General features: G+C 53.6%; 1 protein-coding gene across 3 annotated transcripts in view; it reads right to left on the bottom strand.

Annotated features, from left to right (window-relative positions):
- Nucleotides 1–17,375, bottom strand: part of KIAA0232 (KIAA0232 ortholog) — a 44,469-nt gene that overhangs the window by 14,720 nt on the left and 12,374 nt on the right. For 2 of the 3 annotated variants that reach the window (XM_090267102.1, XM_090267105.1), the window contains exons 2-5: nt 14,928–15,065; nt 6,452–6,518; nt 5,368–5,449; nt 85–3,349 (exon numbers count right to left, since the gene is read on the bottom strand). In XM_090267102.1, coding sequence (XP_090123228.1) covers nt 85–3,349; nt 5,368–5,449; nt 6,452–6,518; nt 14,928–15,065 — 3,552 coding nt within the window. The remainder of the gene's footprint in view (nt 1–84; nt 3,350–5,367; nt 5,450–6,451; nt 6,519–14,927; nt 15,066–17,375) is intronic. The other variant, XM_090267103.1, reaches the window with a different exon arrangement.

Raw genomic sequence — 17,375 nt, 5'->3', positions numbered from 1 at the left:
CCGTCTCCCCTTGTCTGCCATGATGTGCTGGGACTAAAGTCTCAGCACGCCCGCTGGCCAAACAGCGACCCCCACAGCACATACCTCATCCCGGCGGCCGGCAGACACGGGATTCTCTCCGTAAGCAGGAAACTGACACCCGGCTTTGCAACTGCACAGGCTCCTCACTTCCTCCTCACACTGCGCCATTACTTTGCAATGTGCTTCGGAGCTTCCCAGGTTGATGTCCAGAGGGGCACTCGCGCTACATTCCAGACACCGACTCTGGTCTCCTCCTGGCGGAACCCCAGCCGAGTCCTCCTGGGAATCCAGGGATGTCTGAGCACTCTTTTCCATCCCAGACTTTTTTAACCTGGGGAGGAACTTCCCAGACTCTAGCTCTGATTTTCCGTAGTAATGGCCTTCTTTCTCCGCATCTTCTTCCAGTGGTTTGAGATCTGCTTGTGGGTCTTCGAATGCATCCGCCTGAGCAGGGATGGGAGCGCTCCCCTCGTCTTTCTCCGACTCGAATTCTGACTCGCTCCCCCCTCCCGGGGAGAGCTCAGATGCAGAAATGGGGCGGAAGTGAGTCCGGGGAGAGATGCGGATGGCCCTGTACTGTGCTCTGTCAGCGCCACGTATCCTGGGGCGGAAAACGTCACCGTCCGAGTCAGAGCAGAGGATTGACTTCGGTTTAAAACTAGGGCTGAAAGACGCAATCCCTTCGGGTTCAAATGAACATTCTACGTGAAGAACTTGCGAGAACGGATTGTTTAAGTCGAAGGAAGAGAATGAATATTCAAGTCCGGGATCTTCCACTGGAAAGTTACCACAAGCTCCTAGTAAGTCTTCATGGAAGACAAAAGAAAACCCCTTATTTAACCCGCTCTCCCCACTCTTCGGCTGGTCACTCTGTTCAAACGACACCAAGGGCTTCCACAGCTGCCTGTGACCAGGAGCGAAACTGTTCCCCGGGCTGGTGAAGACGTCGGTGCCTGCTATGGTCACGACGTCACAGCCGGCACACTGCAACAGACTCCCCTGCGCGGGGCCGGGGGGCACCACGGCCCACTCCCCGCCGCCACGGCTGAAGGCTTTCAGCTCCCCGTAGACGCCGCCCAGGATGAACGCGCTCTCCTTCTCCCGGGCGCCGGCCCAGGGCTTCGAGGGCGTGGTGTAGTCGCCGCCGTCCACCTTGGAGAGCTCCCCGGAAACAAAGGCCCTCTTCTCCAGGCCCTCGTTCTGGCCCTCCCACAGGTGGTACTCCGACCTCTGCACGGCCTTGCCGGGCGCCTCGAGGGCCTCCGCTTCGGCCTCAGCATCCAGACAGCAGCAGTAGTTATCGACGTCGGTGGGAAACAGCTCGTCGGCCACCCTTCCTGCGTCCACCACGGCTGCGCAAGTCCTGTCCGCCACCTTTGTCCAGATGTCCTTGATGACCCCTGCGCTGTAGCCGCTGCCGCGGGGGCTGCCCTCGCGACACCCGGGGGGAGAGTCAAAGGTTTTGTTTTCGGTTTTCTCTTCTAGTTGAATACCACAGACAGACTCTAGTTTAGATTTTTTTTTGAAAACTAGCGTAGGAATCTCTCCTAAAGTTCTACTGTTTTGCTGGCAAGTTTCATCTTGCAAAAAGTCTAGAAGTTCTTCATCTACGTAATTTGACGAGACTCTAGGAACTACGTAATTCATATCTTCTGCACTAAACTGCGTGGATTCTTCAAACTGAATACTTAGCGTCTCATTGTCTGAACGTGTTTCTTCCGAATGGGACCACGGGCTACAGGTTCTCGTTGAAAGATTAGAACAGTGTTCATTCTCTTCAAAGGCACTATTTCTGGTCCATATTAGCAACCTGGACTGTGTCTTCCCCAGCACAGTCGAACTAGAGTCTGTGTTTTCATTTCCCAAGTTGAGTGTTTCAAAAGAAAAGGGTAAAACAGAATTACTGCACTGCACTTCAAACACTGAAAAACAAGAGTTTACACCAGACCCTTCATTGACATCTGAAAAGAGCTCTTGATCGCCAGCAAGCAGATGCGGACTGAGGGCCATGCTGTCTAAGAGGGGGGACAGTCGAATGGGGGAGTCCCCCCCGAAGCTCTCCCCGTCGGCGTCGCCAGAGCTGGACGAGCAGCGCTCCCAGAACCGCGCCAGGCCGCCGAGGCCTTGCAGGAGCGGGCCGTCCGCACCCGCAGCACCGCTGGGCTCGGCCCATATTGCACGTTCCCCTTGCAGCTCCGTTCCGTCTAACACTACGCAACACTCGGCCTCGAAATCGCGTTTCTCTTTGCTTTTCTGTCGAATCATATTCAGAATCCGACTTTCCCCTTGCATGGTTTCTGAGGCACCAGGATCCAACATGGATTGGTCAATATCCACTTCATAGAAGTGGGTTAACTCTGAGAGATGAATATCATCCAAGAACTTGTCGTCCTCCGGGAGAGAACAGAAGGAGGCCCCCGCGAGGTCCAGCTCCTCGTTCACGACCGCAGGCACTTCTACAAAACGGCCGTCGACGAAAGTGCCCGCTGCGAGGTATGTCCTGCGCGCGCCGCTGCTGCCGACACGGAGCCCGCGCACGGAGTCGGCCAGCTCCCCCGCCGCCTCTGCTGCCGGCTCGGGCGCGTCCTGCCTGTGCCGGTACGTGGTCTCCAGCTTACTCCTCCTGCTCAGGGGCACGAAGTACTCCGCGATCGGCTCGGTGTACCACAGCGGCTCCTCCTTGTACTCCCGCTCGTGGCCGCCGTCCGGGCGCAGGTCTCTGCCCGCGGCGCCGTCCGCGTCCCTGCGGCCCGCCTCCTTCAGCGGCCTCCGGGCGCGCCGGCACGGCTGCCGGCCGGACCCGCCGCCGCCGCTGCTGCTGCCGCTGCCGCCCGGCTTCAGCGGGAGCCGGCTCTGCCCGCTCCGCCCCCTTCGGCTGCGGGCCTCCCGCGCCCTGTGCCGCACCCTCACACACTTCGCGGGCGCTCGGAGCTCGCCCTGGTTGCCGCTTGAACTGGAGCCTGCCTCACTGGAGCCGGAGGACCACGAGCGGGGCCGCAGCTTCCCTTCGGGCTTGTGTCGGGTCTGCTTTCGGGACGGCGCAGGCTGTTCTCCCATCGGGCCCCCACGGAGGCTGCCCTCCCTCTCGTGTTCACTTCGGCTCGGGGTCTCGTCGCGCGCAGTGGCGGCCGCGTCATCGCTCCGGTCCTTGCCGGCTTCGCCTTCGCTGTGGCAGGCCCCGGGGGACGGCGTGTCCGTGCCGGCCGGCGGGGCTGTGGACGAGGAGGAGGAGCTGGAGTGGGAGCAGACCTTGGACTTGTTCCACACCGTCATGATCTCCTGCAGGCAGACCGGCTTCTCAGAGAGCGGCGGAAACGCTTCGTAGTACCTGCAGCACGGGGTCGAGAGTGCAAAAGTGGGCACTTAGATGTGTCGGACAGAGTAGAACAGCACTTCCAACTGGCAAAGGGGCTGCTTCATTTTAACAGCCAACGAATCATTAACTTCTAAGTAATCAGTAGCACAATAAAACGGCCTTTACATTAGGCCATGTGCCAAGCACTGAGAGAAGCATTATAACAGTAAGAAAATGTGTAAAATCACAGTTATTTTCAAAGTCTGGATTTCCATTAAGCCATAAGTAAAAAACACAACGTAGTGGGGAAAATGGAATCTTCTGATAAGACATCTGACTTTCCTTCCCAGCTCTGTCACCTGCTGTGCTGGTGACTAACTCATGAGTTCAGGTCTCAGCCCCGCTCTTCTCCACTGCGGAGCAGGGGCCCTGTGACCCCCCCACCCCCCCCCCACACAAGCTCTGGGAGCACCGGAGGCGAGAAGCTGCAGAGCAAGGCAGCGAAAGCATGAACGCAGAACCACGCTTCCTGAATCCGAGTCCCGACTGCCACCTTCGGGCCGGGGACCTGGGCATGTGACTTAGCCACTCTGTGGCGCAGACTCCTGACGTCCACGATGGGGGGAATAACAGCGTCTACGTCAGGGAGCTGGGAAGAGTAAAGGCACCACCATGCAAGGTGAGTCCCAGCAGCACCTTCCCGGGGCGCTGTCGCCCCTGCGGCTGTCTCTTGGAGGCACCAAGCAGCCCCGCAGAACACTGGCCGAGATTACGGTACTCGGGCGTTCAGAAACGAGGACGCCAGTGAGGCCAGCACAATCAGGGAGGGGCTGTGGCGGGCCGCGCAGTGCAGAAGCGCAGCAAGCTGAGCGAGCAGGGGGCCCTGAGTGGGGGCGTGGGGCTGTGCTGACAGAACTGAAGCCCCGGGAGCCCCGGGCCCCCTGGCCATGCGCAGCAGGAGGGTCCGGGAGGCTGGTTCTAGAAGGCCTGAAAACAAGGGGGTGAGCTTTCCACCTGCCAGGGAACTGGTGGAGACGTCACAGCAAGACCGACTGCCAAAGGAGGCATCTAGAGTCAGGCTGGCTACCAAGGGGACTGCCGCGCTGAATGCCACAGTCAAGGCCACACGTGAAGGGACAAGGCCATGCCTTTAAAGGCTCTCCCTTTCGGTCTGCACCAGAGCTGTCCAACACAAACAGATTGTGTGTCTCCTATGTCATTTTTAATGTGCTAGGAGTCACCTTAAAAGTATAACAAGAAACAGGTGAAATTAATGTCAATAATATATTTTACTTAACCAAATAGAACCATAACATCATTTCAACACATAATTGATATTAAAAAGTATTAATGAAGCAGCTGACATTCTTTTTCATACCACATCTTGGAGCTGTGGTGGGGCATTTACACTCAGTACACCTCATTTGGAAGGAGCCACGTTTCCAGGGCTCTGCAGCCACACACAGCTTACAGCTACCACGTGGGACGGCGAGGTGCCACCAACCAACCAAATGCTGCTTTTTCCTTAAGTTTGAGGAGCCCAGAAGATTCAAATAAAATGTATAATAAAGAGGTCTGCGTATAATGCAGCTGATTCTTAATACTAACCACTTATAAAGCAAGAACTAAGCGCATCTTTAGCAAACCAGTTTGACCAGGTCAACGCCTGGCCCCTGTTCCCTTGGGAATCAGCAGCGGGAACTTGGTTTCCTGCATGTGAACCAGGATAAGCACAATTTCTCTCAGCTGCCTCAGAGGACACGCGTGAACTGCAAAGGCCATCAGACGTAAATGGATTATACATAATAATCTTGCTTGTTTCATGCAATCATCATACAAATATTGATGCAATATGTACGTTAAGGACAGAACCATCTTTTCACCTTTGAATTCTGTGGCAAGTACACAAGTAACTGCTCAATAAACGTTTCCTCAATTATAAAACATGAAACTACATATAAGACAATGAACAAGAACTGTAAATCATGCAGCAATTATTAGTCTGATTTAAACAAACGCACGTTTTTATAACTGAATACAATCTTACATACATTTCCACTTGATCCTTTGCTGTAGGGGATAATTCTGCCTCTGGAGATGGAGACCCCTCTAACTTTTTGTGGATCTTCTCTTCTGTTATGAAACAAAAATTCAGAAAGATCTGTCATGTTTTCAAAAGTTTCTCAAGTAACTTCAATAGGAATTTTACAAGCTTCTGTGGCTTCAAAAGAACCCTATGGCAGTCTGTCTTTTTCTGCGTCTTCAGCGAGCCGGCGGGAATTCTCGGTGAGCCCACGAGCGCTCCGGCTGGGAGGTGTCCCCCCCGCCCGCCCCCCTGAGCCCAGGCCCCGGAGGCGCCTCACCGAGAGGCTGAAATTCCCGTGCACTTAGCAGCTCCGCCGGAGGACACAGCAGCTGCTTAGATGCCAAACGTATTTTCCCACAGAATTCTGCACTCAGGGCCTTTTATACTGACCCACCTTGACTAACACTATCCTAACCCGCAAAGAAAATTCTCCATCACAATTCGCACTCTGGTGCTTCACATCCAGGTGACCGAGGGCTGTTTAACTAAACCAGAATCAAAGGGCTATACCCTTAGCTCAGCTCATGATACCGACCAAAAACAAGCGAACAAGCGCACCCTCAGCGGGCAGGCGCGGGGCCTGGTGAGCAGCGAAATGAGCGGGACGAGGACGAGGGGAACAGAGACCCTCGTCCCAGGACGCGGCTCGCACTCCAAGGGCGGGCAGACAAGTTGGGGGGAGAAGCTACGAAGGTTCACAAGCCTAAGCGGCCTTGCCGGGCTGCCAAGCCTGCCTTCCCGCCACGGCAGCGGCGCCCTCGGGCCTGAGGGGCCGGGTGTCACAGGCAGACGGCACCAGGGCCACAGGGATGGGGAAGAGCTTCCGTCAGAAGGCAGGCAGTGAGCTGGCCCCCCGCTGCGAGGGGACTGTGGATTGATGCACCGTGACAGCGGGGGCCTGTCCACAGGTGACTGCGGAGGGCCGGCCCGAGACGCCCCCTGACCACAAAGACTTGGCGCCCGCTCCTTTCCCTGCCTGCTCAGCTCCGCACCCTGCCTGCCTGCCTCCCTCCCACGCCCGGCGAGAGCCCACGCGAGCCAGTCCTCACCTTGCTTACTCTGCAGGTCTTTCAGCCGGGAGCAGAGCTCCTCCACCAAAGTCTCGATTCCAGAGCTCTGCGGGGGGACAGAAACGCACATTACTCCACCGCCAGGTATATAAAGCTCAGGTGTTTGTATCCTTTTGCTCTAATGTCAAGGTTTTATGAATAAATCAATTTTCCATGTTCCTAAAGAAATCCACTACTGATATTTAAGTGAACACAAGAGTTTGAAAATTACACGTCTGTAGTTCCACTTTAGTAGACATACTCAGTCGCTGTAACTAAGTACATTCAATGGCACTTACCAAGAAAACGCTTCTGCCGTCCCCAGGGGTACAGCACTTTCCGGTGGGGGAGCCTAAGCACCGCAGTGCCCATCGTATGACTAACGTCACCATCTGTTCACCACCCACGTCAGCAACATGTTGTACCAAACTCAACATAAAGAAAAACCAGCCCTGGCCGCTGCGGCTCAGTGGACTGAGCACCAGCCTGTGAACCGAAGGTCGCAGGTTCGATTCCCAGTCACATGCCTGGGGTGCGGCCAGGTCCCCAGCTGGGGGCGTGTGCTAGGCAACCGATCCATGTCTCTCTCCCACATCGATGTTTCTCTCCCTCCCCCTCTCTAAACTAAAATAAAATAAAGCTTTAAAAAAAAAGAAGATATTAACCTTGTTCAAAAAAAAAACAGAAAAAACCACAGGAAGTGCCTCTGAGTTGCCAAGGAGCCCCCAGTCTAGAGACCAGGTGACCACTCTTGCTTAAAGCAAGCCCCCGACTGCGACAAGGGGCAGCAAACAGGGGGCGCCATCCCCTCCTGGTCACGGACAGGGTGCCCTGGCCCCGTGCAGAAAGGGGGCAGCCGCAGAGGGGCGCAGGGGAGCCCCTGGGCGGGGAGAGCGAGGGCCAGAGCCACCTTTGAAGGAAGAGGAGTGCTGTAGACAGCCACCGGCCGTCTGTCACTTACGCAGAATTCTAACCCTTCCACGTTCTCCACTTGTCACAAGAGGAAAGAATCTTCCACACCGTACAAAAAAAGGGGGCTGTATTTTCCGGGCAACCCCGCACTTCCTCGGAGGCCTTGCAATACTTAAAAGGGGACGAGTCTCCTTAGGTGGGCACCCCTTGAACAGGTGCACATGACTCTGCGCAGCCTTCTCTCTGCTGGGCCTGGAGGGGCTAAAAATAGACCTTCGCCCCACTCACTAAACCCAAAATGACTCAGCACCGGCACTGCAGACACCCTGAACGAGTGAGCGGCCCTCGCCCTGGCCGCACCGCGAGAAACACATCACAGTGAAAAGGGTTAACTGGCGACGGTGACAGTTACACTGTATCCGCATCGAATCAGAGCTTCTCCTCGGGAGAGCGGACACTGGGAGACAGGGAGCCGGGCCAGGAGAGGACTGCCCTTTCCTGTAAAGCACGCGTAAAAACCAAGGCAGCTGTTAGTCGTGACCACCGCTCCGACTGCACAATCCCATCACAGAGACTCTGCTTACCATGACGCTCAGGTGGGGTGAGGGTGGCCGTTTTATCCCACTTCCTCCGGATCGTGAACCTAACACCAGTGTCAGCTGACGCGCGCGCTGCTGCCCGCTGTCCCGTACAAGCCTGTGTCACCGTGCCTCTGAGGCGGGCGCCAGGCCCAGCGCGGAGCAGCGAGCCTCAGGGAGCGCGTCCCGCTCTTCCCGCAGCCCGCCCAGCACCCAGGGACCGGGCGCTCTGTCCTGTGCCTTGCCTTGGAAATCACCTCCACACACCTGTACATTTCAGTCGTCCTGGGTGGTCATACAACTTTGAAGTGTGTGTAGGTATATATTTGATCTCACATACAAATGGCAAAGAAACAATGCCCTTGGTAACTCTGTGCATGAAGCAAGCTCCACCCACCAGGCCTGTCTCCTTTCCTCGACCACCGCAGCGCCCCACGCGTGTTCTGTGCGTTATTTACACACATGCGTTTTCAGTCATTAAACCTTTGGGCTCTCCTGACAACGAGGTGAGAAGCAGGAAGGGCTGCCAGAAGCAGCCACCGCACCGCTCACCCCCTGGCAGCTACTCCCGCTTGTTCAGCCTGGAGCTGCTAAGGAAAAACTTTATTTGCTTTCTCAATTATAATATAAACTATGAGATAACCTTAATAGTCACATTTTAATAGTTACCATATCCACAGTGCATTCAAGAATACTGAGAGCCTATAGTATCTTAACAAATAAAATAAATTATACCCACGGTTTAGTGAGAACAGGCTATAGGTGGGGGAAAACGCAAACATTCTACCATGTAACTCAAGAATCGCTTTTTCTTTTTTAAAGACTTTATTTACTTATTTTTAGAGAGAGGGGAAGGAGGGAGAAAGAGCGAGAGGAACATCACTGTGCGGTTGCCTCACGCGCGCCCCAACCGGGGACCCGGCCCGCAACCCAGGCCTGGGCCCTGACCAGGAATCAAACCGGCGACCCTTGCAGGCTGGCGCTCAGTCCTCTGCGTGACACCAGCCAGGGCCAGAATTGCTTTTTCTAACTATCAAAAGGGCAATACCCACTAACCTACCAGTATCAAACGAATGCTAAGAGCCTCTGTACCCCATAAAAGCCCCCTGAACCTCCAGTTACAGCACTCCAATCTGAAAACGGGAGGCGCACGTGGTGAGCGGCAAGGTCCAGGGCGCGCTCAGGAAGCAGCCTTGCAAAGGCAGCGTCCCCATGGGTTTGCCACGCACGCACTCACTGTCGCCGTCAGGCAGGCAGGCCACAGAGAGTCAAGGTCCCTGCCGCCAAGGCAGCCACATTTGAGGACCTCTGCCTTCTCAGGGGGAATGGCCGAGGGGAATGTGCTGAGGTCTGGAGTCCCACAGGCCTGGGTCTGAATTCCCGGCCGGCCACAGGCTCCCCGGGCAGCAGGGTGTGTGTGTCGCCTGCTGTCTCAGATCCGAGATGGGCCTGTGCCGCGCAGCTGACCACGGGCCTCGCCTCCCCGGCCACCTCACTCACTGAATTTCCTACTTGGACCCGGGGACCGGTGAGCGTGCCAGTTCTGGGCAGGACAGACGCACCAGCAAATGGTCTTCTAACCTCCTCCCCCGAACAAGCCCGCCCCGTGAGCCCCGGACATGCACACCCCACTGCCTTTTCAAAGCCTCCACTCAGCTCCCCCACAGCCTCTCCCGCTCAGATGGGACTCACCCCCACCCGCCCACCAATCAGGCTCCTCCCCTCGCTGCCTTTTCCTCGGGCAATGGAAGCGCCATTCTCTCAGCGGCGCCGGCCAAACCCCTGGGCCGTCTTCCCTGACTCCTCCCTTTTCTCTCCCCCCTCGATCCTGCCAGCTCCATCCTGGAAACACAGGCGGACTCCCACGGGTGCTCAGCAGCCCACTGTAACAGCATCTGTCACCCTGTGGTCCGGCCGCCCCTGCGCTGCACCCCCAGCACCCCAGCCGGGTAAGCCCCATGCAGCTGCCAGCAGGGTCCCACGCCCCCGCCCCCCGAGACGCAGGCCCCGCTGCTCCAAACCCTCCACCCTGCCCGCTTCTCAGAGGAAAAGCCAGAGGTCCCCCTGCAGGGCCCAGCTGCATCTCGACAAAGGGGACAGGGCCCGGGGTTCGGGCGCCGAGCCTGGTCCGCGGCGGCCACCACTGCTGCTCAGGGCCTGGCCTGCAGAGGGAGCAGTGGGCACGCAGCGCCACACAGGCCCCATGCCCGTCAGGCACTCCATGAGTGAGGCTTCTGTTGTTCTGAGGCTCTATCATTATCCAGAATGAGCTGAACTCAAACACCAGGGCGCAGAGGAGCCATGAACACACGCGGTCACAATCAGCCTTGGATGCCCACCGCCATGCAATGCTTTCCACGGCCTTTGTGGGCAGCCCTGCGCCGCGCAGAGACAACGCACGCGCGAGATGGCGTGCTCAGCACACGGCTCTGCCGGCGGGCTCAGCGCGCGTGAGGACAGGAGCCCCTGTCGCACGGCCGCACTGCCCCAGGGCCCAGACCCCGCCGCCGCCCCACTCCACGCCAGCGTCGCGGCAGCGGGTCCCCGTGCACTCTGGCTACTCGCCCCCCCAGACGGGGCCTCGCTCAGCTTCTGACCCTCCGACCGCTCCCAGGGTGGAAGTGAAGCCCCAGTTCTGATTCAGGTGTACGTGACACCACAGAAACAACACAGAAACATAACTAATTATTAAAAACCAAACAAAGATAAACAATACAAAAAGCTCCATCTCCGGAGAGAGAGAAAACAGAACCAAGTAAACCTGAGGATTCAAAAACCAGTTGGCACGATTAACATTCTGTTCTATGATTTTCAAAGGGAGAGAAAGAGGTCTGGACACATGTAACAGCACTGCACACGCACCGTGTCCACTGGGAACAGAAACAGGCTTAAGGAAAAGGACCCCTCCAGGGGAGGCCTGCGCTGCCCCCGAGTCCCCGCGCCTTGGTGAACAGCGGGAGCGAGCGAAGGCGGGCCCAGCAAGGCCACGGTCCTCTGGAGGAGGGGACTTCAACTGCTCACAGAGCTGCACAGGGGCTGGCAGATTTTACTCAACGTACCTGAAATTAAATCTTCACACCTGAGTCCCCGTTCTCCTTGGGCGCCGCCCCTCAGAAGAAACGCCGAGCAGAGGGGGTCAGGAGCTGCGCTGTTGGTGGGGTACAGCTCAGTGCCAGGGTAATGCGGAGGCGGGCGCCACCGCAAGGACGCCGTTCTACTGAAACCACGGCACGGCGGGGAGCCGGGGGGCTGGGGACACCTCGTGCGCGCGCACACGGAGGTTCTGAGAACAGGCCTCACCTCAGGTGTCTCGCGTGGTATCACCTCTGCCCGCCCACCGGCATCCTGTAGTTAGGTCATTGGCATTTTAATCAATCAGACTGTAGCCCTATTAGTGGCTTTTGATTTTGATCAGTTGATAGTGACGGTAAAGAGTCAGCACCCAGACTCGTTGGGAAAGCGAGGCCCAGAGCCACGCACGTTACAATCTTCAATACTAGGAATGAACAACATACCCAAACGCACACATTCTCTGTGGTCCAACACAGATAAAACTTCTGCATTCGAATCTCCTGTGTGGGGCCTCTTTGCTCCTTCCTTTTCACTGAAGCCACCAAACAGATTCTAGAGAGAAAAGCCAGGGACACACAGAGCCTGACCATGGTTGCCTTTTGTTGTTCTGGGCCATAATCAAAGAGGCCCTTTTCCACCGGGTCCCCGAGTGCCAGGGAGCCGGCTTGTGGGGCGTGTGCGTCCGTGCACACATGGCAGGAAGCTCTGGGGCAGGGCTGGAGGGCTCCCTACGCCCCCCTTCTCTCCCCAAGCTCTCCCCAAGCTCCCAGTACCTACCTGGCAAACTGACCTCCTTGGCTGACTTAAAAAACCATCACTACTAGGAAATAACAATGCAACGTTTTTTTAATATAAAATGAGAAGGAAATAATAATCTAGGACAAATATGCTTCAGTGGATTTGAAAACAAAAATCCCACCTTGACAGGCAGCCCAAGGAAAGCTTTCTTCCCCGCAGCCACGTGGACACTCAAAGCCCCTCACCAGCTGCTCTCCTGGCCGCGTGATGTCCCCAGCGGCCGCCCAGTCCTCCCGGCGCATCACGGGGGACAGATACCTGCCCCGCAGAGCAGCGGGTCTGGCCATCGGGGCCGACACCCCCTCTTTCTCAGTGCGTGGCGGCCAGCCTTGCTTCCCCTCAGCTTTGCCAGGAGGCAAAGGCTCGAGCCCTTTCCTCAGCAACTCGGTCCGAAGCAGAAACAAGACCCCTTCCCAGGTGGACACTCCTCCTCCTATTTTCCTCCCAGCCGTGACTCAGCAGCCTCTTGGGATTCGCTCCAAGAATTTACCTGAACTAACCTCTCACTCTGAAAGGCCACCTGCGCTCTGGATTCCTTTAAATGCTCTAGATTCCTCGACCAATCCACAGCCTTGAGGGCCACGCAGAAAACGCCTGTGGCTGCCTGGCGCACCGCGTGCTCCTCCGAGGAGCGCTCGGCCCTCGCAGCCCGGCCACGGCCACCTAGTGCGGGACCCCAGGCAACGCTGTCCCCCTGCCCACAGCTCCTCACGCCAGGGCAGGCTCCTGCGCAGGCCCCACGGCCGGGCTTTCCTAGCGGCAGAGACCGGGGGTGGGCGCCAGCCTCCCACGTCCGGCCGGGCTGGGGCTGCCGTGGCCCTTTTCCACCACGCATGCTGAGGCTGAGGAAGGCAGGCTCGAGGCAGAGACGCAGACGCAGAGAGGTGCGGGGGGGCGGGGGGCCTGCGGGCCACCCGAGACACTGGCTGTGGTGCCCCCGGCTCCGGCCCAGGCCGCCCCAGAGGCCGGCGCGCTTCCTGCCCTCGGCTTCAGGGAGCTGTCCCCATACCCTCTATGTACAGTCCCCCTTTCCTTAAACCACGGGAAGTGTGTTCCTAGTCTTTGTAATAAAACGGCGCCTGACCAAACAGCCACGTGAGCGGTAACTTCCAAATCCCTATCCCAGTCTATGAGGCAGCAGCTTCAAGAAATCAGAAGTTCTCAAATCAGAGGGGAGGGGGAAAGGATAGTGGGGAGAGGGGGAGGGGGCTCTTTAAAACCCGAGCGTTTAGTTGCACTGAAGAGACGTTCAGTGACTTCTGTGTGATCGGTGCTCACGCTGTCAGGCGCTAGGGGATGAAAGGGTGCGCTAGGGGATGAAAGGGTGCGGGCCTCGGTCCCGGCCCCCAAGGAGCAGTCAAAGCGAACAGCTGCAATTCTGGGCGTGCGGCCCGGCGCGGGGCGCACACAGACCCTGGCCGTGCGCGCTCCCCGGCAGGTCTGGGCGGGAGGAGTGCGCACGGCTGGCAGGTCCTGGATGTGCTGTAATGCTCCGTGTGCCACGTGGTGGCCGGCAGGGCACCTAGGTTATCACGTGTCCCGAAGCTGGCAATCCCAGCGCCAGACCATCAGCTACCGTAGCCCAGGACCAAGTTTCTGGAGGTGGGGAACCTCTCTGGATACCCAGAGGCGGATATAACAGTGGGGACACGGGGCGCGTGCCCTGGGCCCTGACTTCTGAAGGGCCCCACAAAACCCCAACCTGACACTGTTTTCTACTGACACCAAGTTTGGTTTCATACGTGCAGTTTTAATTACGTACAAGTTTACAGGCGGCGGTAAAGCCTGATAGTGTGTTTGTATTCGCTTATTTCCATTATTCCACCACCACGCTGCACACTAGACACGCGCTACGCTGCCCGGGCCCCACCTGTCGGAGCGACAGCACCGCATTTGCTCCTCCACGCACACAAAGGTTCTCCCGCAGCACAGACCCACGGTGTCCGCAAACGCAAAGGGATGCAGATTAGTCTGCGGGTGTGTGCTTGTTTCATTGCGGTTTTAAAGACAGTTTTCTGTGCGTATCAATAAATATTCAGGTAAGCTGAAATCATATTAAAATAAAATTAATTCCTATTGTTGAAATTATATAAGATAAAATTAATTCCTGTTACATCAGCGCCTGGATTTTCAGTTTATGAATCATTAATAAATAAACTAATAGTACATAATATTTTTTATTTATTTAAAAATATGGTTAACAGGTATTTTTATTTTCCCTGTCTCTCTCTTTTTTTTAAGGGGCCCAATATTTTCTTCTGCACCCGGGGCCTCCACCGACCCTGACCCGCCTCTGCAGATACCCTGTGTGAGTCCTCTCTGTCTAACTTGGCCTTAGAAAGGCGCTTCGACAACACTACCTCAAGTTGAATGGTAAAAGCAAAATTAATTTTCTAAATATTAGTTATGATCTCAGAGATTACATTTTATAGTGAGTAACAAAATAATTCATAGTACTAATTTAAATAAATGATTATATTCTAAAACTATTCTGTTATTTCAGGATGCTGAAGGACATGAGAAATCTTTTATACGTAATGTCAGAGATAGAATAATCCTGTGATATTTTCTAATATACAAACAAAAATTATCAGAAGCAAATATAGTGTTCTTAAATGTTAGAACTGCTACCCCACTTCTTAGAATGTATCCAAAAGAAACTGTGTGGACCACGGAAAAAGCCACACGCGGGAGTACCCTGGACTGCATAACAGAGCATCCAGAGCACGCTAAGTATCCAGTAATAAGGAGTATATTGTATTGCTGTTGGAACGTTATTTGGTGAAATATAACTTAGCCTCTAAAAAGAATAAAGATGATATACAATAAGATAAAATATATATTAAATAGAAAAAAGGATATAAAATTTTGCATATATTTTAATTACAATGATACATATAAAATACACTAAAACTATACAATATATACAATAATACATTATCTAAAACTATATACATATATGTATAAAATACCATATGTGATAACGTTTATGTTAAAGGAGTAAGATAACGATTACATTTTCTAAGTTTTTTTGGTCAAAGTGTTGCATTTGTAAACTTTTTAAAGCCCCCTCCCCCCTCCTGCTCTCAGGTGCCAGAACTAAAGCGTGAACTCACCTCATCAGAAGCCGAGCGGAGACACTGCACGGCGGCCTGCTTTTTCATTTCCTCGAGGGTCAGGTCCGAGCACTTCCTCCTGCCCTTCCCCCACTTCTTACACGCTCCTTTCTCCCAGCCCAGGAAGATGTCATTCTCCTACAAGAGCGGAGAAGTGTCCATGACGAGCACAAATGACAAGTTTCAAACACTGCTGTTTTCCACACACTTACACACACATGCCCCTACCGACCATCAGTGCATAAACGGTATGCATTAACACATTAAGAGGGCGCAGGACACGGTCCGTCGGAGTACTTCAGGATAATCCATTCGTTTGGACCCTATTACTGAGGTTACGGATTATTTATTGTCTTAATAAGTCTGGCCCACCTATATTTATAGCAAATGCTAATAAACAACTCAGACATTTGTATGTAAACTCAAGTATTAAATTTCAGTATGAGTCCAAAACTATATACACAATTAAGTGTCCTCTCTTCCATGCTTCCCAGGATTTAACAATTCAATGATTAAACCTCCATCTCTATATCTTGCAGTCTAAAAAATATATATAAAAAAATATTTTGTGTAAGTATTTAAAGTTTATTTTCCCCTTGATTTTATATATCCATTATAAAAATCTGAAGAAAATTTGAAAAGTAGAAAGAAAACATGCAAGTCATCCATAACAGTGCCACCCAATGAAACCTAGGACAACGTGGTCTTTCTCTTCTATTTTAAAACACACAGCTGCATTCACACTATTTGTATACATTCTGTATTGATTTCACTCATTATATTGTGAACATTAGCCGCATGTTACTACCAGTTCTTTGGCTACATAATAATCCAAGATGTGAGATTTATTTTGCTACTTCCCTAGCTCGGGACTTTTTAAATTTAGTATTTTCAATCACTTTGCTAGTTTCTTTTGTTATTTAAAAAGCCTTTATTTTGTAAACTATGATTAAGACCAGTGAACAAGGGGGGAAATGATTAGACAGACAATGGCAAAACTAAGAGCATTACTTTGAAGGGTACCTGGCCTCCAGTGGGCCCTCAGGAAACAGATATGGACGAATGAGATGAGATAAAGAAGGGAAAAAGCACAATAGTAACTACTGCAAAAGACTTTTCAGATCAAATCATGTATCACCTAACGCAATTCTTACTCTACTCCAATATACAGAAATTGCGTTTTATGCCACCAGATAAGAGTGCAAGGAGGGCCCAGCCTCCCCCTACGCTCACCATAATTAGCATACTTCTTACTTAATTTCTCAGGATGTTTGCAGACCTAGTGAACCTGAAAAACATATTTTCTGGCTGAGTGGTGTCAATTCCAGTTTCCAAGGGAAAATGTGTCCGATGGCCAAGTAAGAACTATCAGTATATTTCCACCTCTCTAACGTGTTCGGCTGGACGGCACCTGAAACTTGACACTCCTTATCAATGATCCCTTCTGGAGACAGGGCCTGCCCTCCACGGACCAGAAGACAGAGCACAGCGTGGAGTCACAGCTCCTGGAGGCAGAGGAAAATGTCGCCATTTCCCCTCCTGTTCACAGCGTACGAAACGAGGTAGAAAAGTTAGCTGCGCAATTACTGAGAACAGGGCCCCTCCTGCCTGAGCTGCTGAGGCCGGCTCTCACCGCACCGAACGGAACGAACATGCTTCTCTACTGACTCACAGCTCCGAAGGGGTGACACTCCCAGCCCCCATCAAGCTTTGTTACATACAAAGGACTTCCAAATGCACGGGACAGACAGTCAGTCCTTCAGGAGGGCAGTCTGACAATACATAGCGAACATCTTAAACACGTCCACGTACTTTCAATCCAATAATTCTACTTCTGGGAGTTTATCCTAAGTAAATAACCACTCGGGTGTGCACAAATTTAGCTACAGTGATAGCAAACATGAGGGAACAACCTAAATGTCAGATACAGAGGACTTGGTTAAATAAGTCACGATTCCATCCGGGTGATAAGATATAACCATTAAAGAGATTATAAACATAGTTATCGACATGGAAAGCTATCGACAACATGTATCAGCAAAGTATGTTACACAAGAGCATAATCTCACGTTTGGTCAGCGCGCACACGCACACACACACCCCCTCCTGGGCATCTGAAGGCCCAAGGAAACTGCAAGAGCCTACTGAGAAGGTTTCGTGGTGAGTAGGAGTAAGGCGCTCTGATTCTTCTTGTAATTAGGTCACACTCCTTTAACAGTCAAAAGTTTTTGTTTTTTTGTTTTTCAGTCCTCACCAAGGATATGTTTATTGATTTGAGAGAGAGAGGAAGGGGCCCCGAGAGAGAGGGAGAGGGAGAGAGAGAGGAACACTGATCGGAGCGAGCAACATGGATCAGCTGCTTCCCACAGGTGCCCCAACTGGGGCTCGAACCCACAACACAGGCACGTGCCCTGCCGGGAGAACAAACCTGCAACCTGTCGGTGAGCA

The sequence above is a fragment of the Furipterus horrens genome, unplaced genomic scaffold (assembly GCF_987537825.1).
Source record: "Furipterus horrens unplaced genomic scaffold, mFurHor1.1.pri manual_scaffold_2, whole genome shotgun sequence".
Lineage (NCBI taxonomy): Eukaryota > Metazoa > Chordata > Mammalia > Chiroptera > Furipteridae > Furipterus > Furipterus horrens.
The sequence above is the reverse complement of the archived record's forward strand: the minus strand, read 5'-3'. Positions and strand labels throughout refer to the sequence as shown.